Source organism: Gadus morhua, chromosome 22 (assembly GCF_902167405.1).
Source record: "Gadus morhua chromosome 22, gadMor3.0, whole genome shotgun sequence".
NCBI classification, from domain to species: Eukaryota; Metazoa; Chordata; class Actinopteri; order Gadiformes; family Gadidae; genus Gadus; species Gadus morhua.
This window is the reverse complement of record NC_044069.1, coordinates 13,318,204-13,340,520: the sequence shown is the minus strand read 5'-3', so window position 1 is coordinate 13,340,520 and position 22,317 is coordinate 13,318,204. Positions and strand designations below refer to the sequence as shown.

General features: G+C 46.2%; 2 protein-coding genes across 3 annotated transcripts in view; one reads left to right on the top strand and one right to left on the bottom strand.

Moving 5' to 3' along the window:
- The first annotated feature begins 9 nt into the window (after window positions 1–9).
- Window positions 10–4,340, top strand: LOC115535657 (tissue alpha-L-fucosidase). Of its 2 annotated transcripts, XM_030347053.1 has the most exons (9): window positions 10–108; window positions 268–566; window positions 645–779; window positions 1,005–1,142; window positions 1,250–1,355; window positions 1,461–1,661; window positions 1,978–2,168; window positions 3,373–3,472; window positions 3,891–4,340. In XM_030347053.1, exons 2-9 carry the CDS (start codon window positions 454–456, stop codon window positions 4,023–4,025), a joined length of 1,119 nt encoding a protein of 372 aa, XP_030202913.1. In that variant the 5' UTR covers window positions 10–108; window positions 268–453; the 3' UTR covers window positions 4,026–4,340. The 2 variants fall into 2 exon arrangements, with proteins under 2 accessions (XP_030202913.1, XP_030202910.1); XM_030347050.1 differs by having other exon boundaries at window positions 12–566.
- A 3,850-nt stretch (window positions 4,341–8,190) lies between these two features.
- The window catches only part of dlgap3 (discs, large (Drosophila) homolog-associated protein 3), a 112,948-nt gene continuing 98,821 nt past the window's right edge, over window positions 8,191–22,317 (bottom strand). Inside the window, 9 exon segments of the mRNA XM_030347928.1 lie at window positions 8,191–10,782; window positions 11,670–11,813; window positions 12,168–12,259; window positions 12,863–13,154; window positions 14,099–14,321; window positions 16,006–16,100; window positions 16,333–16,958; window positions 19,518–19,734; window positions 20,116–20,218. Of these exon segments, the coding sequence (XP_030203788.1) occupies window positions 10,414–10,782; window positions 11,670–11,813; window positions 12,168–12,259; window positions 12,863–13,154; window positions 14,099–14,321; window positions 16,006–16,100; window positions 16,333–16,958; window positions 19,518–19,734; window positions 20,116–20,218 (2,161 nt within the window). The 3' untranslated portion in view covers window positions 8,191–10,413.

Sequence of the window (22,317 nt, the reverse complement as noted above, 5' to 3'; positions counted from 1 at the left end):
GTCATGTGACGGGAAACATCAACAGGAATATTCCAGCCCTACAACACTACATGGAAGCATTCCCTCAAATCTACAATTGCTATCCAAAACTCTTATCCTTTGTAACAGGTAGTAATTTAAGTTCGCAGCGTGTTAATTTATATTACAACCATGTGTTTTGTTGAACTGATGCGGAAGTGCTATTGAGGCAGATGTGTTGAGATAAAAAAAACAACCATGCACTTCTCAGTTGCAATATTCCTCATCGGTTCTGTGCTGCTGACACAGACCGACGCGCGGTATACCGCAGACTGGAAGAGTCTGGATGCACGGCCACTGCCCTCCTGGTACGACGAAGCCAAGTTCGGGATCTTCGTCCACTGGGGAGTGTTCTCCGTGCCTGGCTTCGAAAGTGAGTGGTTCTGGTGGCACTGGCAGGGCCAGCAGCCCCCCGATAAGAAGTGTGTGCGCTACATGACTGAGAACTACCCCCCGGGGTTTAGTTATGCAGACTTCGCACCCCAGTTCCACGCTCAGTTTTTTAACCCGGAGGATTGGGCCGACATATTCCAAGCCTCTGGTGCAAAGTAAGTGCGTTTGTTAAAACTCGAGTGCATCTACTGTCTTGTCAGTGCACTGGTTATTTAATAAACACGTGATTGCAGGTATGTTGTATTGACTGCCAAGCACCACGAGGGATTCACAAACTGGGGATCTCCAAACTCTTGGAACTGGAATTCCGTTGACAACGGCCCCCACAGAGACCTTGTGGGCGACCTAGGAAACGCAGTGCGCAACAGGTGATCAGTAGTAGTCCCTCACAAGCATACGCTGATAAATGATGCAGTGTAGCTGACATGTTGATCGCAATCCAATCTAACTGGTTAAAGTTCGAACGCTAGTGAATTTTAATTAAGTGTTGGATGTTCAACAAAAATAATTTAGTATTGTTTATCGTATTCACGCATGATACTTTTGTCCTTTGTTTGTCAACTCCCTTGCTATATGTTGTTTTTGTGATCTAGGTCATTGCACTATGGGCTGTACAACTCCTTATACGAGTGGTTCAATCCTCTTTACCTGTCTGACAAGAAGAATGGGTTCAAAACACAGGAGTTTGTGCTTCACAAATTGCTCCCAGAGCTTTATAACATGGTCGTAAGGTATAAACAACCCCGTAGTGATCCTCAGTCAGATTATATGCAGCTCTTTGCTGTTTGGCAGATAAGTGTATCTAAGTTGATTATTTTTTTTAACACTTGCTTTGTAGGTACAAGCCTGAGTTGATCTGGTCTGACGGAGACTGGGAAGCACCCGACACGTACTGGAACTCAACAGAGTTCCTCGCCTGGCTCTACAACGACAGCCCAGTTAAAGTCAGCATACTTCCACCATATCAGCCATGAGAAATGCTGATATATAGCACACAGTTACTAAGAGCTGATGCGCTTGTCTGTAAAAGTGTATGTATTCTCTCATAGGACACGATCGTGACCAATGACCGATGGGGCGCTGGCTGTTCCTGCCACCATGGAGGCTATTACAACTGTGCAGACAAGTTCACCCCAGGCGAAGTGCCCAAGCACAAGTGGGAGAAGTGTACGTCTGTGGACCTCCAATCCTGGGGTTATCGCAGGAACATGAAGATCGTGGAGCTGATGGACCTCCCCGATATTATCGAGGTTGGAGAGATTGCCATTGCTTACTCTACTTAACAGCACCACGCTTCACTGGTGGTTTATGTGAATTTACATGGCATCGGGCCCAGTGCATACAAAGAAACAGGTCGTGGCAATACTGAAATGTTTAACTTTGTCTGACGATTCAGGCAGCAGCAAATATTTTTTTAGCATGTATAATGAGTTAGGCTTTGTGAAGATTCAGAAGTATTGTGATTGCAACATGGGTGACAAAACAAAGGTGTTGTGTCACATGGTTGGGCCCATTGCTCAGTCCTGTCTCACGACCTCTGTGGCCGTCTGGTGCTGTGCCTCACAGGACCTGGTGCGCACAGTGGCCCTGGGCGGGAACTACCTCCTCAACGTGGGCCCCACCCCCGAAGGCATGATCCCCCCGCTGTTCGAGGAGAGACTGCGGGGTGTGGGCGCCTGGCTGGACGTCAACGGGGAGGCCATCTACGGCTCCAGCCCCTGGAGGGTGCAGAGGCAGAACAAGACCGACACCTTCTGGTGAGCGAGGGCGTCTCCGCTGGTTTTATATTTTGTTTGCGTTGAGCTACTTGTGTTGAGGTCCGCGTTCTACGGGGACGTTGGTGTCTGTCGTTGAAGTATGAAAGTGGCTGAACAGAACAGAACATCATAGATGCAAATCAATTATATGCAAATTCAATATAGCGCCCTCTGTTGGATGATCCGGTAATGTTTCCACTAAGATTACATGGATTCTTCTGTTGTACATCCTTTTTTGGAGTCAGACGATACACGTTTTGCGGATGAGTAGAAAACTGATACTTGTATGACTACATATTTTTTCTTCACTCCCGACCCTGAATAGCATTTTTTACAAAAACAGATGTGAAAAAAACAATAACAAAAAGCATAACTGAAGCCAAAATCATGTAACGATTGAATGAATGAGGCTGGACATAAACATACCGGCAGACTCGTACAAAGGAACAGAACTCCAAAAGTGAACATTTGAGTTGGTAGATGAGTCATGACATAGACATAACACATGACATCTCAAGTGGGAGTGTGCACCACCCAGATGTGTTTACGCATGGATCAACTACCGGCCTTCACAGTGGACCAACTGATTGTTGGCTTGATCCATCAGTAATTACATCTGGGTGGAAACTCCCACTTGTGATGTCCCTCACATGTATATTTTTGGATGTTTGACCGACATCCCTCCTGGTGGTAATACGCTGGCCCTTTAACCCATCATGCTCGATTATGGAAAAAATCATAATCACGATTATTTTGGTCAATATTGAAATCACGATTATTCAAAAGATTATTTTTGAGTTCGAAAACAGATGTATTTATTCAGCAGGTCTCTCCCAATAATACTTTGTAACTGAGAACTTTGAAATTTCGCCTTAAAAAAATACACAAAATGGTCAAAAAGAAAATGTTCAAATGGAAAATAATGTACAGATATGTATCCAGCTGTTCTTCCTATAAAACATAAAAAAAAAAAAAATTGAAAAGTCGTTTATATTAGTTCTTTGATCGTTTGACTCTAAAATCGAAATCGAGATCGAAATTTGAATAATCGCCAAGCCCTAACCCATCATCTCTAAAGTAGCTGTGTGTGTTTGTGTGAGTGTCATTCGAAATGTTACTTGACAGTGGGAAAACTCCCAACAGTCCAGCGATTGCCTCTAAATATGTTTGAAGACTGGTCTGTGTGTTACCATCTCCTGTGTAGGTTTACATCTAAAGGGTCAACTGTCTACGCCTTCATGACAACAAAGCCCAAAAGAGTAATTCTAACCCTCTACGCACCAAAGACTTCAGACAACACCAATGTAAGGGGACTTTTCTGTTATTCTTATTCCTGACATCTTTTAAAGTATTGTGTTCCCTGTGTGGGGAGTAGCTCCGGAGGACGCAATATCCATTTCTGTCTTTGTTCCTCAAAAACAATATATTTATTCCCCTTTTCATTTTCTTTTTGTTCTGCTGGCCATATCCCTATTCTTCTGTTGCCAGGGATTGTTAACTGGCCTACACAGCTCATGAGATTTGTGTAGAAGGACTACGGAAAATGCGTTGCGGTCGACTGCGATATCGCTACCACACACATCCCTCTGTCAGCCTAGGACGTTACTGAGTTTGAAATGACGTTAGGCCCCAGACACTGAGCTCACTGCCAGCCTCCCCCAGTGGGGAGCCTTGCTTCCACCCATAGCAATGGATCTTAATCTGTGTCCTTTCTGCCTAAAGGTTACTCTGCTAGGAAACCCATGTCCGTTGACCTGGTTCCCGATCACGGCCGATGCTGGTCTCGTCGTCGCGCTGCCTGAGCTGCCCTTCACGCCTGGACAAGCCTGGACTCTCAAGTTGGATGGGGTCCTGTAAGACTCGCTAGAGACCACCTGTACCTTCATTTTTAATCAACTTGTAGAACGTCCAGATGGTTAATAATGACTCAGGGACTTGAATGTAAATTGCACTTGGTTGATGTGGTGGAAAGGAAGGTGTGATTTTATTGCAGCTGGATCATGAACTGATTTAGGTGATAACAAAAAATATGTCTTTGATGTGAAGGGAAAATGAATATTGGCACTCCTATAAGCCGGCTAGATTATTTCATCAATCATTTTGATTATTTTTATAGTCCATATTTTTTATACTGTCTGCTGCAATGATTAAAATGTGCTTTTATTTCCCTAATGGCTTTTGGATCCTTTATGGTATTATAACCAATTGTAATATTTGCCTTTAGTCAAAAAATACTATCAGGAGTAAATTAATAATAATGTCTTCGCAACAGGGTCGGTGCCAAAGGGAAGCATTTATATTTATTAGAACATTGGATTTAATAAAAAAGTCATTAAATCTGAAAGGAAATATTATATTCTTAATTCTGCAATTACAAGCAGAAAGGTCGGGTCTCAAAACTAGGCTACACCTTCATGGTTTATGGCCATAATCCCTGAACTAAAACGTTTAGTTCTTTGATTGAACTGTGGACCTTTTACGACAACAATTTGATATTTTGTAAAGCTTGGTACGTGTGGTTACTGCAAAGCGCTGTGTGTGATAAATATAGCGCATCGGCGGCTGCTTGAGAGCACGTATAGATTTGTGCTAATGCGATGTGAGGCTGTGAGTGAGATATTTTGTCTCCATGTAAGACAAAATGCCCTCCTTGAGTATTGAAGTAGCTCTTTTCCGATGGATCTTTTCTGTTTATATTTTCAGACCTACAAGCTATGCCTCAAACCGTTTAAAATATTTGTTATTCAAAAAGGTTGCCATCAAAGTTTTAATAAATTCATTGGGAACTAGAATATTCTCAAATATTATTAGCTAAATTACTATTTTTTGATTCATGTTTGATCCCTTTGAGATGGTGCAATCCAATTGTTTTGTGTCTGAATATTCATCGACGTCAGTGGGAAATCAACACGACACAAAAACCACACAGAGGATGTGCAATTGTTTAACTCGCTAAAAATAGCTTTATAATAATAATCATATTGATAGGAATAATATCAGCCATTAGAAAACGATTTGACAATGTTGACAGTGTTACATTCTGTGTTGGCTTTAAACCACGTCACAGTGTGCCTACTCTCTGGGCTTCAGGCCTAGCAAATGTGCTTCTGGACACATCTAGATCCATAGAACATTGAGGCTTGATAAACCACCTTGTTATGTACAAAACAGAAACCCAAAGGAAAAAAGATGATGCTTTACATGTCAATTTGCAACATCCCCTCGGAAGCATGAGGCTTAAGACGTATCCTGCCCTTGGGCCCTTTCTTGACACAACTAGGTGTTTTCATGCAGTGTTTTTTTTGTGTACCCATTTGTGTTGTCAAACAGCAAAGTTCAGCTTAATGTTCGTCACTATTGCTATGTGCGCCTCTCAACCCAATTTTTTTTGGAGAAATAAAGAAAAGGTAAAAGGGATTATGTACAATATGCTAACTTGGCACTGAATCACTCTATAGGTGTTTATATAAAATGTCCTTATGTCTAGAACGAAACAAGAGTTCAAATACAGAGAAGCTCGCCGTGTACCGTCCCCCCTCAGATTAAAAACCTGTGTAGCCATGTGAGAAGAAGCGTGAACCCCAGGAAGGGTCTAGAAACTGTGTTATGTTTGCTACATAAGAGTATACAGTGAGCATGTAAACGCCCGCAACTGATTCTGTCGTCCTCTTGCAAGGACAACACAATCCTCTTCGAGAGTGAAGGTGGATCGGGCGTGCTAAGGGGGCGGGGTTCCGCCTGGAACGAACATACGTCCTTTGGTCCGTTTGGCGGTGGTCTTCACCTTCTTTGCTCCACCCCCCCATGAGTGTCGAAAGGGTTTGATGGACGAATCAGAGATCTCCCCCCACGGCTATTGTCTCATTCCTTATTTTGCTTCCCCTCCATAGTAGCAGCAATAATAGAAAATACTATTATTTTGTTGTTTGTTGTTGTACATGAGACTCACCCTTGAGTACAGAACAGTAATGTTATCCCCATAGCTACTGTATTTGAATGGTAATGCTATTTGGAGCAAGACAAGACATAACTCATTGTTTGGTGGCCAATGATCTCAAACTACTACTAATAATAATCATTATCATATTAATTGCAATAACAATACATATTGATAAGAGTAATGTCCAACGACAACAGGTATTTACATGTTTGTAAACGTGAGGGCGGGTGTCGTACTTGTTACTAACTATGCTGATTGCACAGGGACTGCTGAGTCGTCTATGGTCACCTATGGTTACCCGTGTCTGTGCTGTAAAGAGGGAGTGTCAACATCACAGTGCATTACACACACACACACACACATGCACTCACGCAAACACGCACACACTTCAATGCTACCAGATCCCTCCTCCGCCTCTTCAAGTTTTCCTTTTTTTCTTGCAGACACAGAGCAAAACCAGCCAAACATTGGCTACAGCTCTACTCCATTTCTACTGGTTTCTTCAGAAGTCTTCTCTGATTTAAAGTTAGTCCCATAGAGTTCCGTCCTGTAAGTTGTCTATCTTCGCTGGCTGTGATCCCGTCCCAGTGTCCACACTGCCAGGGTACCAGAGGAGTGGGTTGGGGTGGTGGAGTTGGACAAGTTCCACCCTCCCCGAAATAGTCAGTACAGTTTTTGTGTGTGTGTGTGTGTGTGTGTGTGTGTGTGTGTGTGTGTGTGTGTGTGTGTGTGTGTGTGTGTGTGTGTGTGTGTGTGTGTGTGTGTGTGTGTGTGTGTGTGTGTGTGTGTGTGTGGGCTACTGGGTGCAAGGCAGAGTTGCTATGGGGGCTGAGGTACTCGGTGTTCACACGTCCGTCTGGGTGTCCTGACAGTTGGAGGTTGGCACAGGTGTAGAGAGCCACGGACCCCACACCTGGCTGAGACTGCGTTAACTGAAAGGCCTCCCTCTGTCTGAAGTAAGTATGTTTGCAGATAGAGATATCTATAGAGAGACATAGCGAGGGGCGGCGTGGTAGAGTGAGAGAGAAGGGTGGGACATATTTACGATATTTACGGAAAGGTGAATTCTTGAACCAAGATAGGAAAAAGCCTACTTTTGTGGTGTTACATACTGTATATGTTTGTAATAAACCCACTTCCAACACAAAACTGGTTGTAAGACCACATCATGTATTTGATTGACGCTAAACCTTTTGGAGTACATTGGATCAATTCAGTGAGATTCGATTGGGAGACTCAGGGTCAATGAGACGCTAAAACAGTAGAGCTATCAAAATGAGGCTAACTGCTAGCTTGCTGCCTGCATGCTCTCCATAGTCATTGCTGGCAGCTTACCAACTCTGGCCATGGCTCTCTTGGTAGGCTATGATGTGCCTGTAGATGAAGAGACCTATGGTTGAGGAGACATTCAGCATTCACAGTTGGACTAACAGTATAAAAGCAGATTATTCCTTGTGCTTTTGAAGTGTGAAGTTTCTGTTTAGTAATCTGTGAAAGGCTTTTCTTTGAATAACGTTGAATGGCAACAAAATAGTGTATGCTGTATGTATATTTATATGTATAATGACACATTTTGCCTTGCTGCACTGTGAAAGAATTAAGAGTTTGGGGCATGTAACACATGCAGTGCACCAACATTTGAATAAACCAACATATCAACCGTTGCTCTTTATCACACGTGCATTTGTTTTTGTGTGTGTGTGTGTGTGTGTGTGTGTGTGTGTGTGTGTGTGTGTGTGTGTGTGTGTGTGTGTGTGTGTGTGTGTGTGTGTGTGTGTGTGTGTGTGTGTGTGTGTGTGTGTGTGTGTGAGAGAGAGAGAAATAGGCCTACGGCATGATCTAAATTATATATATATTTTTTACAATTTTCTATATAGGTAGATTTATATTTATTTGTATACAATTTTGAATATATTTTGTATGTACATGTCATATCTGTCTATATAAACTGTGTTAGAAGAAAACGCCCATTGTTAGCTGGTTAGGCACATGTAGTTGGTTCCAAAGGACATAGGGCCGTGTGTGTGTGTGTGTGTGTGTGTGTGTGTGTGTGTGTGTGTGTGTGTGTGTGTGTGTGTGTGTGTGTGTGTGTGTGTGGTGGGTGGGGTTGGGTTGGGTGTGGGGGAGGATGCATTGCGGCACGTGTTACAGGTGTGATTTTTTTTTCAAAACCTCAGAATAAACTTTAACGGACTCTAGGAAGCCCAAAATATGTGGCACTAAGTGTTATTTTGCCATAAATACCCTGTGGACCTGCCGCACGCTATTTTACTGAAGGTAATAGTAATATAATATATATATATATATTTGTAAAAACTGTTTTTCACGTACTGAGCCTGAATATGCCACAGAGCTGTAGGATCACACAATTCTATATTCTATAATAATACTTTTGTATTACACATTTGATATATGTCTCTTTTATGTTGTACTCAATAGTCTACTAATCTAGAAATGTAGATTATATTATAAAATATTCATCTCCCAAAATATTCAATTTTACAACACATTCCATCTTAAATATTAGAAAAAACACAACATGCTAAAGATTCTTTGCTCAGTTTCTTTTTTCTTCAAAATTCATATTTTTGGGTCTGTATTTGTTGGGCTTCAGCGCAAATGCGCCAGTCTGAAAAAAAAAAAAAACACTTTAACAAATAGAAATGCTCCGTCCTTCCTATACCAGCCTTAGAAAGGATCCGAGAGAAAATTAGTTTTTAACAAAAATTCGACATAAGCTGGTCCTTCCCAAACCTTCACAAACCATGCCAGTCTTTCATCAATATAGATATACAGTATTGCGGGGAATGGTGACGAAAGTAAAGAGTAAAAATTCCTTGTGTTGGAGCTACCGTAACAAACACATTATGCAGTCATGGTTAATTTAAGACTATGTTGCGTGACTCCTCGTTACCTCTGGAGGGAAACAAAATCAATATTTCAGTTTCTCAAGCATGACTTGTTTGGAGTGTCTCTGTGCCACACAATAATACCCGTGTGTATGAGAGAATGAAAGAGATGTCGATGTAGTTTTGACAAAGCACAAATATGTGGCCTCTCAGGGATTCAAGAACATGTCCACAGGGCTGGCGCCAGACTTGAGGAATGGATTGGGGCCACAAGGGAAGTACTTATATGAATTAGCAAAAAAGGTTGCCCGGATGTTAATCTTTTGTATTGTTTTACGTTGTTTCACCACAAGGTGGTGCTGTAATCTCACAGTGAAATTGTGTCTGGAAACACCAACCCCGACGCACAATTCTTTTTTTCAAAAAACACCAAAACCTAAAATATACCCCAACCCCTGGAACCCAAAACAATAGATATATAGGGCTATATCAAAGCCAGCAGCTCCATTATTTTTCTATGAGGCTAGTGATGCTACACTGCAAAGCTCTCTCTGGCGAACTCAGGCATGCACACTATGTACAAAAACGCATCATTGAAAGAATCTAACAGGAATCCAAACTGCAGAGAAGTTTAGGAGGATTCTTTAGGACATGGAGGGGTAGAGGCAGTGGTGGTGAGGCTAATGTGACTGCCTGGGTAATCGTGAAGGTTCCATCCGTAGCCGGCCAGCAATGCACTGAGAATGTTCTTTGGGATTGCCAACTACTCGATTTTGAGGGCTTTGTGGTCAGATTCAAACGGTTAAACAGCCATTCTCAAAGCATCTTTTAAAAGTAAATTGAATAATAACCTACCCCCCCCCCCCCCCCTTCCCACACCAAAACAAATACATGTGGTATAGCTATAATAGATTGTTGTGAAGGAGTGCCCCAAGCATGTCAGTGTATATAGAGTGATAATTCCTCTCCCTTAACAAAGGTTCTGATCCCCTTAAGCCCTTTAATTCCACTGAGAGAAGATGCTAAGAGAACACGCTCAGGCATGCTACGATGGCGTGACCCTTCCACTGAAGACCTGGTCAAAACACTGTCTTCTCTTTCTTGCCAAAGAACCCCACATCCATTGGCATGGAGTTTAAGGTCCACAATAAATAAAAGTCCCAAAACAAATCAATGTTAAGCTACAATTGAACATTTTGACTCCCCAGACAAAATGGCTGTCCTTGCTTTTTTTTTTTTCACCACCCCACAGCAGAGAGCAAATCATTTTGTATTGCCAACTGTTAAAATGGCTTGTGGACAAGGGCCCACCATGGGAGTCCGATAAAAGAGGGCCTCATCTTACGACTCAGAGATTCAAGCAGCTCGGCCCTATCTCAAAGCACCACCCCCCCCCCCCCCCCCGGATTCATATGTGTTTGTTGAACGGGTAACTAAACCAAAGGGGCCAGTGGATTCAGAGGCGGGTCTGGGCCTCGGGGATGTAGATCTCGATGCTGTCGGCGCTCTCCGTGGCCGAGTTCTGTCGGAAGGAGGCAGTCCTCTTGGTCTGCAGCAGCCTCCTCCTGGCCTCAGTCCTCTGGCGGTCCCCCAGGTCCAGGGACTTCTCCCTGACGGGCAGCGTGCGCCCGCCCAAGCGGGGCACCGCCAGGGTCCCGCCCAAGCCCCCGCCGCCGCCGCCGCCGCCGCCCCCCACTCCCCCTCCTCCTCCTCCACCGCCCACCCCACCTCCTCCACCTCCGTCTCCGACACTGTCCGCCCGTAGGCTGCCGCTCACCCCCCCGGCTGGCTTCTTTGGTAAGGGGGGAGGAAGCTTCTTGTCCTCCTGGGAGGGGGGGGGGGGGGGGGGGGGGGGGAGGGTGAGGGTGTGTGTGATGGTGGGGTGTGAAGAAATGATCGATGGGTACAAGGATCATGGGTGGGTGCAGGTTGGGGGATTAGGGGGGTTGGGGGGATCGGGGAGGAAGAGCAGGTCCATGGATAGGGTTAATGGTTAAGTGGAGTGGTGGTGCATGATCCCGGGAGGAAATGAGTACATGGTTGGACAAGGCACAGAGGACAAACAGAGAAATGGTTTAATGAATGCAAGGGGCGAGGTCACAGGACAGGATACGGATTGGACAGGATATACAGACAGAGACAGAGGCATTAGCAGAAATGGAAAAAAACAACAACGTGGATTGGCGCGGGCCGTGATCGGGTAGGAAATCACAGGAAAGAGACGAGTGAGAGATGAGATGAGAAGGGAAAAGGCAAAAAGAAGAGGAAATGAAAGAGAAGGGTTAGTTTTTTAGTAAGCTATCAGGAGATACTACACAGCACAATGAGTTTGGTTGCATGAGCCATGGGGTACCGTTTCAACATTTATTGTGTTATTTGTGTGTTATCAGTGAATTGCAATTAATAATTGCAAAAGGGTGGCAGTTTATACATATAGGAATCCAGTCTTTTTCTCATTCTTTCTACAGCTGCGCTATATACAAACTCGCATACAAACACACGCTTTGCCATCTGCAATATTGTTATCACGAGAGACTTTGACTCCACAATATGTCAGGCATCCGAGGTCCTGTGGCCATTGGGCAGTTTCTCAGCCAAGAAGGGCTTTGAGGGCGCCACCTCCTTCTGCGTCACCCTCTTGCAGGGCACCACCATGGCCCTCAGGGGGCGCTGTCGCGGGGCCAGGGCCGAGTGAACCCTCAGGCCGCTCACCTTCTTCTCGGCCGGGAGCCAGCCGGAGTCCTTGATCCTCTGGAGGTCCTGGAACTTGACCCTCACGTCCTCAATGTTGAGCTGGAGCAGGTCCCAGAAGCTCGCCAGGTCCTGAGAGGTGGGCTGGGGGTACGCCGAGGGGTCCTGGGCGGGTTATGGACGGGGTGTGGGCGGTGGTGGTGGATCAGGTCGGAGTTTCAGAAGGAAGAAATGGGGTGATTCGTTAACACCCACTGAAATAGCTTTTTGGCCGCAATCAATGCAGTGTCAGTATTCAGCTTGCAGGAAAAACATGCATTCACGAGCAGCTTCACACACACACACACAAACACACACACACACACACACACACACACACACACACACACACACACACACACACACACACACACACACACACACACAGGTGCAAACACACACACACACACAGGTGCAAACACACACACACATAAAAACAGGAAAAGGATCAGACACATACACACGATCAGACCTACTCACCACACTTTGCTGGCAGAGCCGGAAGAACTGCTGCACCTTTTGAGACATGAGCATCTGAGCGCTGCCGATGGCATTACGAATCAGCTCCAGAGCTGGAGGGAGTGGGAAGGGAAAACAAGACGCACAACAGAATTCCATTAGACGTTGAAAATCCCCACACATCGATATGACTTAAGGAGCCTAGAACACACTTTTTTTCTGCTGCAAGCTGCAAACCCTTTATTGATATTCAATCATTTATTCATTCAAGCGATACCTCAGGAACCATTTCTGATATCAAATATTGCAGCAGAAATACTTGCAGAAATATTGCACCTCACCAATTCAGAGTCTAATCTGCGTCTAATTGGCGAAATGAGCAGGTGGCTTTGAAACATCACTGTGTACAGCCGCAACTTGATATCATTTTGGTAAATTACATAGCATTCCTTCCGCTCCTCTATAAATATTGAGCGAGCACTCAGTGGGCGATGACTTTGCGCGGATCCTCATTTGTACAGGCGCTGAACGACTCTGGTCGACGCCGGTCCTCAACCCAACCCTCCTGCATGTACACCATCATGTCAAATCCTTGTGATTAACCCCCGTAGCGTAGCTCTGCGACATTGCTTTTACGTATAGTTTTGTGGTCACGTTCGCGGCGTACGGATCAATGAATTCAACGAATGAACACGTCAATTCCTTGGCAACCATACCCTCCTCCGGCAGCTCGTTCTCCTCCGCCTCCCTCTCCATGCCCTGGCACCATCCCTCTATCCTCTCCACCTCCGTCTGCAGCAGCCGCAGGAAGAACTCCCCGTCCCTCATGCAAGGGGAGGCGCGCCCAGAGTCCGGGAGGCTGCGGGGGCCCTCCAGCGACGGCGTGCCCGCCCAGGCCCTCTCCGAGGTGAGGGGCAGCGGGGAGTGGGCCCGGGAGGGCAGGATGGGGTGGGGTCGCGCGTCGGTCTGACAGCTCTCCGGGGCGTAGCCGCCCTGGATGTAGTCCTGCTGGATCATCAGAGGTAAGAGTGATTTGTGTGTTGGGCGGGTTGAGGGACATGATATGGATCGGACGGTGCTGGTGAAGCTAAGATAAATGATGACGCTCGGCCATTCTTCAGAGCAAAGTACTGGCAATGTCTTACTTTTAATGATAGAACTCAACATACTTGCAATAACTGCAGAATTCGGACGTTACTGGTATAGGTTCAAATACTAAAGGCCTGTTTCATCCTCGGGGAAGCTAAAGCTAAGCTAAGATAAATGATGACACATTTCTCAGAGCAAAGCATAAGCAGTGTCTTACTGTTAATAATATATCCCTTCTCAAGGTTTCTGCCTCCTCTCAGTGGGGGTTTTGTGAGCTTTTTTCGTCGTGTACCCTGACGTCGTACCGTCAAAATGTCATCTGAACTGTGCGTTTGCAATTATTATTCTATCATTATTAACCAGGTTGCAGCGTGACAACATGTCAAACCAGCTAAGATCGGATCACGCTTATCAGGGGCTGAACCTCTAGAGACGGGAGGCATGTGGATCTTGGGGGGAGCAGGGTGGTGTGTGTGTGTGTGTGTGTGTGTGTGTGTGTGTGTGTGTGTGTGTGTGTGTGTGTGTGTGTGTGTGTGTGTGTGTGTGTGTGTGTGTGTGTGTGTGTGTATTGCACAATATATTTTATTGAATTGAACAATACAATTTGTACATCTCCTGTTTATCTATTTATAGTATTCTTCATTTCACAACTAGTGCATGTGTAAATACTTGCAAGAACTGAACATACTTGCAATAACTTAATACCTTAATACTTTATGTTTATATAATTCTGTTAAAACCTATATTGAATTCTGTTTCTATTTTAAGCAGAGAAATACAGAGTTTGCGTGCGTGCGTGCGTGCGTGCGTGCGTGCGTGCGTGCGTGCGTGCGTGCGTGCGTGCGTGCGTGTGTCGGCGCTACCTCTCTGTAGGCCCACTGGCCCTGCGTGTGGACGGTGCGGTGGAACTCGGCGTACTGGCTAGCCGACTCGGGCTCGGAGGAGTGCCTCTGGAAGGAGCAGCCGAACTGCAGGCCCTTGTCCTGCATGGGCGCGGCCAGGCCCAGCCCCGGGGGGAAGCCCTCGGGGTCCAGGTCCGCCTGCACGCTGGCCGTCACGCTGTTGGAGCGCTTGAAGCGTGCCCGCCTGCAGGGGGTAGGGGGGGGGGGGGGGTGAAAAGTGAGTCACAGAGGGTTTGGGCTGGGAGTGGGGGGGAAGGGGACCCGTCATGCCGTGCCTCTGTGTCTTATCGAGCGGGCCCGGAAAGCGAAGGCGTCGTTGCGTGCAGCCGTGTTTCCGAGACAACCGTCGCCGTGGTCACCGAGCGCACCCCGCTCGTGAGATGAAGCCTGTGTTGTTGTTGTTGTTTCCCCCCCCCCCCCCACCCCCAAGCTCACCCAATTGACATATGAGTCACAGGACGCACGCCACTGGGCTTCAAATGTCATTTTGTCTCCAAAAGAGCATAATTAGCATGTGTCTCACTCTCTCTGGCTGTCTCTCTCTCTCTGGCTGTCTCTCTCTCTCAGGGGCGGTTCTAGACCAATTTTCATGGGGGGGGGCCAGACTGGGGCCCGTTGTTTTGTTGGAGGGGCACATTGAATCCCGGAACGCAAAATATTTAGTTTAGTACTAAGTAACGGCATTCAAAATCACAATATACAATAATGGGCTTTTTCCCCTTACAGCATTTATTTAATTAGCATAGTATTAAGTCGTTCCTTCAGTTACAGATATTGTCAACATTATTCATTTGAAAATGTTTCACTGGTGAAAGCAATTGGCAATTGGTTTCCTTCACTGTCATCAAACCGCTCAGTGTCATACATCACCAACAGCAATGAAGTCAGTATGATATATCATGAATCTAAAGTTCCACCTTGTGCTCGGCCACACCATCGCAAGCAATCGACCCCCCCGCCCGGACAGAGTTGAAAGAAAAGAAAAACGTTTGGAGGGGGGGGGGGGGGCCCTGCTCTCTCTCTCTCTCTGTCTATTTCTCTATCCGTCACTGTTTCTCTCTTGCGCTCTTGCTCCCCCCCCCCCCCCGATGGGATAAGGGGTGTGACTCAGAGTCGGAACGTCCGCCGTCCCCCTGACCACACCCCTCCCCCATACCTCCCCCCCCACCCTCCATGATAACGGGAGGTGGGAGAGGGGCTGTTAGCACTCACTGGAGATCACTGGAGGTTCGGCCCATGTGCGCATTGGTGCTCGTGTGTTGTGAGCACGCACGTGCGTGTGCATGTGTGTGTGTGTGTGTGTGGTGCACTTTTGTGTGTGGGCGTGTGTGTGTGGCGCACGTTTGTGTGTGTGGAGCACGTTTGTGTGTGTGTCGGTGTATGCGTGTGTTTGTGTGGCATGGGCCGCATATGTGTGTGTGTGCGTACATTCCCACACACACACACACGCACACATTCCGGTAGATGGACGCCTGAGCTGTGGGTGGTGTGAGATAGGATTTTTATAAATGAGCGGATAATTGCACCGGGTGTCAAAGTCATGTCTTGCACGTCTGGTAAGTTTTTTCCAGTTGTCATGGTTACACCGGTTAGGTATCGACAGCGGGAGACGTTCTCAGAACGGCGGGTGGGGCGGGGGGACGGAGTTCAAGCGGTCTGTTAATGATCCTCCATGATAGAGGTCGACCCAATCTCAGCCCGGAAAATAATAAGGAAAATCCAATGCACGGATAATTCTAGAACGGCTGGAAATGTGCATGCGTATGTGTGTGTTTGTGGGTGTGCTGTGCAAAGGTTTGCGCATATGCATTCCTCCTTTCCATCCCGCTACTCTCTGAGTTCACGCTGCGACTTCACGAGGGTCCCACCTCTTGTCGTCTTCCACCTGGACCCCGATGGAGTGCACCTCCCTCAGGGCCTTGCCCTCCAGGTCCGAGTCGGACAGGGTCTCCGAGCTGTCCACCTGCAACACACAGGCGAGAGGGACACGCTGGGGTTAGCCCCGCACACACACACACACACGCACACACACACACACACACACACACACACAGTCACGCGCACACACACACACACACCACACAATACACACACACACATGTATATACACACACAGACACACACAGACACACACACACACACACACAGACACACACATAAACACAGTCGTCACACACACCGTCTCTCCATCTCACCTGCACCGCTATAGACGGCCGCCACTTCCTCCCCCCGCGCCCGTCCTCCTGCCCTCCGGGGGTCTTGCTCAGCACCATGCTGTTCTGGGGCAGGGAGGCTGACTTCCCCAGGCTGCCCCCCGCCCGGCCGTCCCTCTCGCGGGCCGGCCTGGGAGGCCCCTCCAGCAGGCTGTCCGCCGAGCTGCTGTGCTTGGCCCTCAGCCCGGAGCCCATCATCATCATCCCCCCTCCTCCTCCTCCTCCTCCTCCTCCTCCTCCCGTCCCCATCCTCGCCCCGTAGGGCACCAGCTCCCGGGACCCGCCTTTAACCCCCCCGCCGCCGTCCAGGCTCTCGGCTGAGTTGCTGTGCTGCCGGGGCCTCACGGCGGGGCCCGTGCCCGTGTAGTACCCCGCCCGGGAGGAGGAGGAGCGGCCGTGGGGGCCCTCGGAGCCCCCCAGGTCCACCGAGTTGCTGTGCTGCCGGAGGCGCCCGGGGCCCGGGCCGGGGCCGTGGGAGGGGGGCCCCTGCTGGTTGAGGAAGTAGGCGTCCTGGGTGGACTCGGTGCTGCTCTGGGCGCGCACCGACAGGGAAGACTTGGACATGCGGGGCGGCAGCGGGGGAGGGGCCCCTTTGCGGTAGGGGAAGACTGGGGGAGGGGGAGGGGGAGGGGGAGGGGGAGGGGGAGGGCGGGAGTGGGAGGCGGAGACAGAGCAGAGGCTGTTAAAAGCGAAAGTTATGGCTAATTTAGGGAAAAGGTAACAGACAGGGTTGAGGGGGGTACTTACAATGATGACAGAATGGGAAGAAGACGTCTTATGAGGTAAGAGAGGTGAAACATGAGGGAGGGGCATTAGAAAGAGGATGGGGAAGAATAATGAGGATGAGAAGCCAAAAAAGCAATAAAAAAATAGGGGGGGGGGGGGATGAAAGGTTATATATTAACTTTTGGTCTGAATTATTTGACAGAAGAGACAACAAAAAAATATTTCAGTTTTCCTCTTTAGAAGTTAAAGTTACATCCTGAGCCAATATTAAATTATGAAAATGACAAATACACCAATATAAGCCAATGATACATTTTAATCCCGGTTTTTTGGCTGAACCACAGATTGGATGGTCTTGGTGTTATGAGGCCTTTCAAATTGTCTAATATTGTGGTATCTATACATATGCTAACCCCATGAAAGCACAGGAGGCCTGTATCCTCTTTAGAAGATTCTGCAGTGAGTTTGGTTACAACAGACTGAATCTCATATGGCACTTTGTACTGACCGCAGTTAGGATTTTATCAGTCTTAACATGTAATGATATGTTATTTTATAGTCGTTGCCAAAGAAAGCCTGTATCGATATTACTAAATATATTAATAAATATTTATTGGATACATATGTATTTAAATGGTCTCAATACTGTTCAGGCTGTAAACTATTACGTTTAGTACTTATTATCCAATCCTGTTCTTGGATGTGTATTTAAAGGCCTTCAACATCAACCTATCAACAGTGTTCAATAAAACAAGACTTGAATCCTTATTGTGGAAGGCCAGGAGGGAGTATCAAGGATTAGCAAAGAAGAAGCAAGAAACTGATTTTGTAATGCTCAAGGGGTTGATCAGCATTCGGCTAGGCTCAGGTCATCTGACAGATTGTACCAACACGTTTTACAGTAGGGGATTCATGCCAGCATTGGAACGGGAAAAGGGTTTTGTACACACAAAAATAATACTATTTATTTTAAATCATTAAGGTTGATCATTCGCACAGGGTTTTATTTATAGACAATTTGAGGTAACCAGGCTTTAGCAACGAAATGTTAAAAACTAGAAAATGCGGAGGGAGCTGTAGTGCAGAGTGAGGCTGATAATATGTTTTATTAGGCGTCAAAGAGGAGTCCAAAAAACGAATATAAAAACTAATAGTATTTTTTCGAGGAATCGAAAAAACATTATTTTGAAATGCTTTATTATAACTCTTTACATGCATGAAATTGAAACTAAAATTAAAATATATCGTCCCTGTATCGTATCTTAGCGCGGGGATCTAGATACGTATCGGATTGGCCGACAAGGGAGAGATGCACACCCCTAATATGTATTTTATAGTGTCAACCTAATCAGGCGTAGCCATCCAAGCGTGGACCTATAGGGTCTATTTTCGTAGCTGTGTGTGAGCGTGTGCGTCTCTCCGACTGCTGTAGAGATTGTGTGTTGTGGCTGTGCTTGATGTTTGTACTGCCACTTCACAAAGGCTTTAATAAATCCCTGTGGGGATTTACTGCTGTGAGCCATGAAATATTAGCCCTGCAGGGACATAAGTGTTGGCTTTAAAGAGGCCCAGTGGATCCAACACACACCTCAACTATGAAGCAACACCCCCCCATCCCATATTCGCTCCCATCGTAGGATATACGTTGAAATACACACACACACACACACACACACACACACACACACACACACACACACACACACACACACACACACACACACACACACACACACACACACACACACACAGAGACACACTCCATGGTTGGAGATGCAAATGAGGGCTGAGTGAGAAGAAACGGGAGAGAAAGAAATGGATCATGGCACAGAGCGAGAGCGAGAGAGAGCGTGAGGGGTTGAAATGCATAGCGGGATTGAGAAAGAGAGCCAGTTCGAGAGAGAGAGAGAGAGAGAGAGAGAGAGAGAGAGAGAGAGAGAGAGAGTGAGTAAGGGGCAGCAGGGGACTGAACCACCATCATAATTATGAGGGTTCTAGTGCACATTACAGAGCGAGAAGGAGAGATGAGAAGCAGTGAGGCGGATGACCAACTGGCGGCTGAACACACACACACACACACACTCACACATCCGGATGTACTGTGAATGGGAAGGTTAAATGAAAGTCACTGCATAAACACACGTGCACACACACGCACAAACAAATGCACACACAAACACACATAGCCCAGCGCCACTGTACATAAATACATTAGTGTTGATATGCAAAAAAAAAAATTATGCATCTTCAAAGACAAGAATACATGAATACATTTTTGCACACAAAAACACATGCAAACACAAACACACGTACGCACGACCCCACACACAAAAGCAGACACAGACACACACATAGACACACCTGCACACAAACACAGAAACACACAAACACACAAATACGCAAACGCAGAAAAAAGCAGACACACACAAACACACTCTCACCGGCCCCGGCCTTCATGCTCCCCTGGGGGCCCGACACGGAGAAGACGGACAGGCAGTCGTCGTCCTGGGAGCAGCCTGCCTGTATGGCGCGCACGTAGCTGTGGCTACGCGTGCGGAAGACCCCCGGCAGGTCCAGGGCCTCCATGGCCTGGGACTCCACCTCGCCGAACATGGTCTCACACACCGTCTCAAACTGCCGGTTCAGGCTGTCCCCGAGCTGGGAGGGGGAGGGTGGGAGGGGGAGGGTGGGAGACGCATAAGAGTTGTTTAAACCTGCATTACGTCACTTTATTTATATTATTTGGTACTACTTCTGGTGAATCCATCCAGGGAATGGTTTTTCATCAATTGTCCTATTCTAAACCACGTTATTTTGTTAAACTGCTGCTACAACTCAATCCACTGGAGAAAAGTACATAGTGCTGGTTTAAGCTTATTGTTAAAGCCAGGCAATGAAACGTTTACATACAAATCAAATTTTTTTATAAAACACCCCTCTTTTCTGGCCTCCCTCAATAGCCACTCCTCCAAAACATGACCGGCTTACACCACTTAAAAGGCCCTTAAAGAATCCACACGGACACACCCATACACACACCTGTGCGCTGGTCAGGGATCGTGTGTAGCTGCGGGATCGGGCGTGGTTCTTGGGCGTGGTCCAGCTATTGGTGTAGGTGTCTGTACACTGCTTGCATGAGTACCTGCTTCAAACACAACGGAGGGAACAACTGGTAAACTAGATGCGTGTGCATTTGCATTGTACTATGGGTCTTCTATATTTTTGACTATGCTGTACTATACCGACCCGTTCTATACTATACTGTTCTATAAACGATTCTGTACCCTTCTATACTATAGTATACTGTACCACAATTTGTACTATACTATACTGTACTATATACTATCCTGTACTATATCATACTATAATATACTGTACTATATTGCAGTATATTGTACTCTGCTATACTGTACTCTACTATATACTATCCTGTACTCTGTTTTACTCTACTATAATGTACTCTACTATATACTATCCTGTACTATATTATACTATAATATACTGTACTATATCGCAGTATATTGTACTCTGCTATACTGTACTCTACTATATACTATCCTGTACTCTGTTTTACTCTACTATAATGTACTCTACTATATACTATCCTGTACTATATTATACTATAATATACTGTACTATATTGTAGTGTATTGTACTCTGCTATACTGTACTCTACTATACCATACTGTAGTATACTGTACTTTACTATACTGTACTATACTGTACTCTACTATACGTTACTGTACTCTACTGCAGTGGAGTACATAACTATACATTTCTATTTTTTGTTTATTTAATAATTAATTTGTAGCGTACAGAGAGTGGCAATAATAGGCCTACATTGATTAATGTGAACCTTGGGCTTGCATACCCACGTCCAGGGCTGGAAAGTCAGGTGTAATATGAGTGACAGCCAGTCTAGAGTCGTTGTGCACCTCCAGTGTGTTCCACGCTTTCGTTTTGATGGCGACAATTGCACTGAATGGCAATAATGGATGGAACTGACCTGTCGCTAAGCTCCGCCCTTAGAACGCAGGTGAGCTAATGACATTCCAGCCTCAACTATATACGACATCGGCTCGGACAACTCCATTGGAAACAGGGAGGAGGCATAATATAACAATTAAATGGTGGATTTATGTTGTTTGTGTAAAAAAAATAATCATGGTCAAACGATGTATCCCGAGAGGCTGCAGAATGGGGTATATTTCATTCCTTTTCCCCAGCCACAATGGGACAAGAGAAAGTGTGTAATGTGGATCAGGCTAGCCGCGTTTACATGGACACTTCTGATCCATTTAAAAGTGGAAGAATAGCTCAATCGGAATAAAAAATGATCATACATACGCCTCAATCAGAATACAATTCTCTGATTGGAATAGGGTTAGGCTACACCACCACTTCTGTTCCATGCGGAACAGAAGAGGTGGTGTAGTCCGCTATAATCACCATGCATACACTTATTCCGATTTGTTTGGGCTGGGTGCGGCTATTTTTTAACTTAGAGAGATGGCATCAGCAGCTGCAGTAGTTTGCAATTGGTCCGTCTGTACTTTTATGCAAACCGAACTTGACCGCTGTCTAGGAAAGTGTTTTTTTGCCTGATTCACCTCTTTCACTCCGCAAGTAGTCCGGTAACTTATCAACCCCAGTGTGTCCGGTGGCTAAGCGACCTCAACGTCTTTGGCGGACTATTTCCCTGCTGATGAACACTACAAATGGTAATTGTAAAAAGGCAGCGCTCTGAACATTATCCCTTACATAACAGCACAGTTTGCGGCAGTATTGTTTGCGGGGGGAAGATATAAAGACCGGACGAGAAACTGATGTCGCTGTGCTGTCCTCCTTCTTAATTGAAGGAGCAGGCAGAGGTAAGCTCTCGCCTGCTGGGCTTTCATTAAAATCAAATACCTAAAAATATTGCCGCCGGTCCAGATGGGTCAGGTGTGCACGAGAGACATACGAACGTGCGCTTACCACTTTTGTAAATGCAGTAGCCTACATTCGGATCGCATGATAGGAATAGATCTATTCCGATTTGAAATCGAATCGGAGAAGTGTCAATCTAAACGCGGCTTCTGTGCGGCAGGCCAGAATACCAACTGAATTTAAGCTTGTTAGCGTCTGTATGTATTTTAAAGTTTTTAGCATACCCCTCCATAGCGTAACGTAGTCCCTTTCAATTCATCCTGGCAGAAATTAAATCCTTTTTCACCCAAAACCTCTCCAAAACCTGCTTTG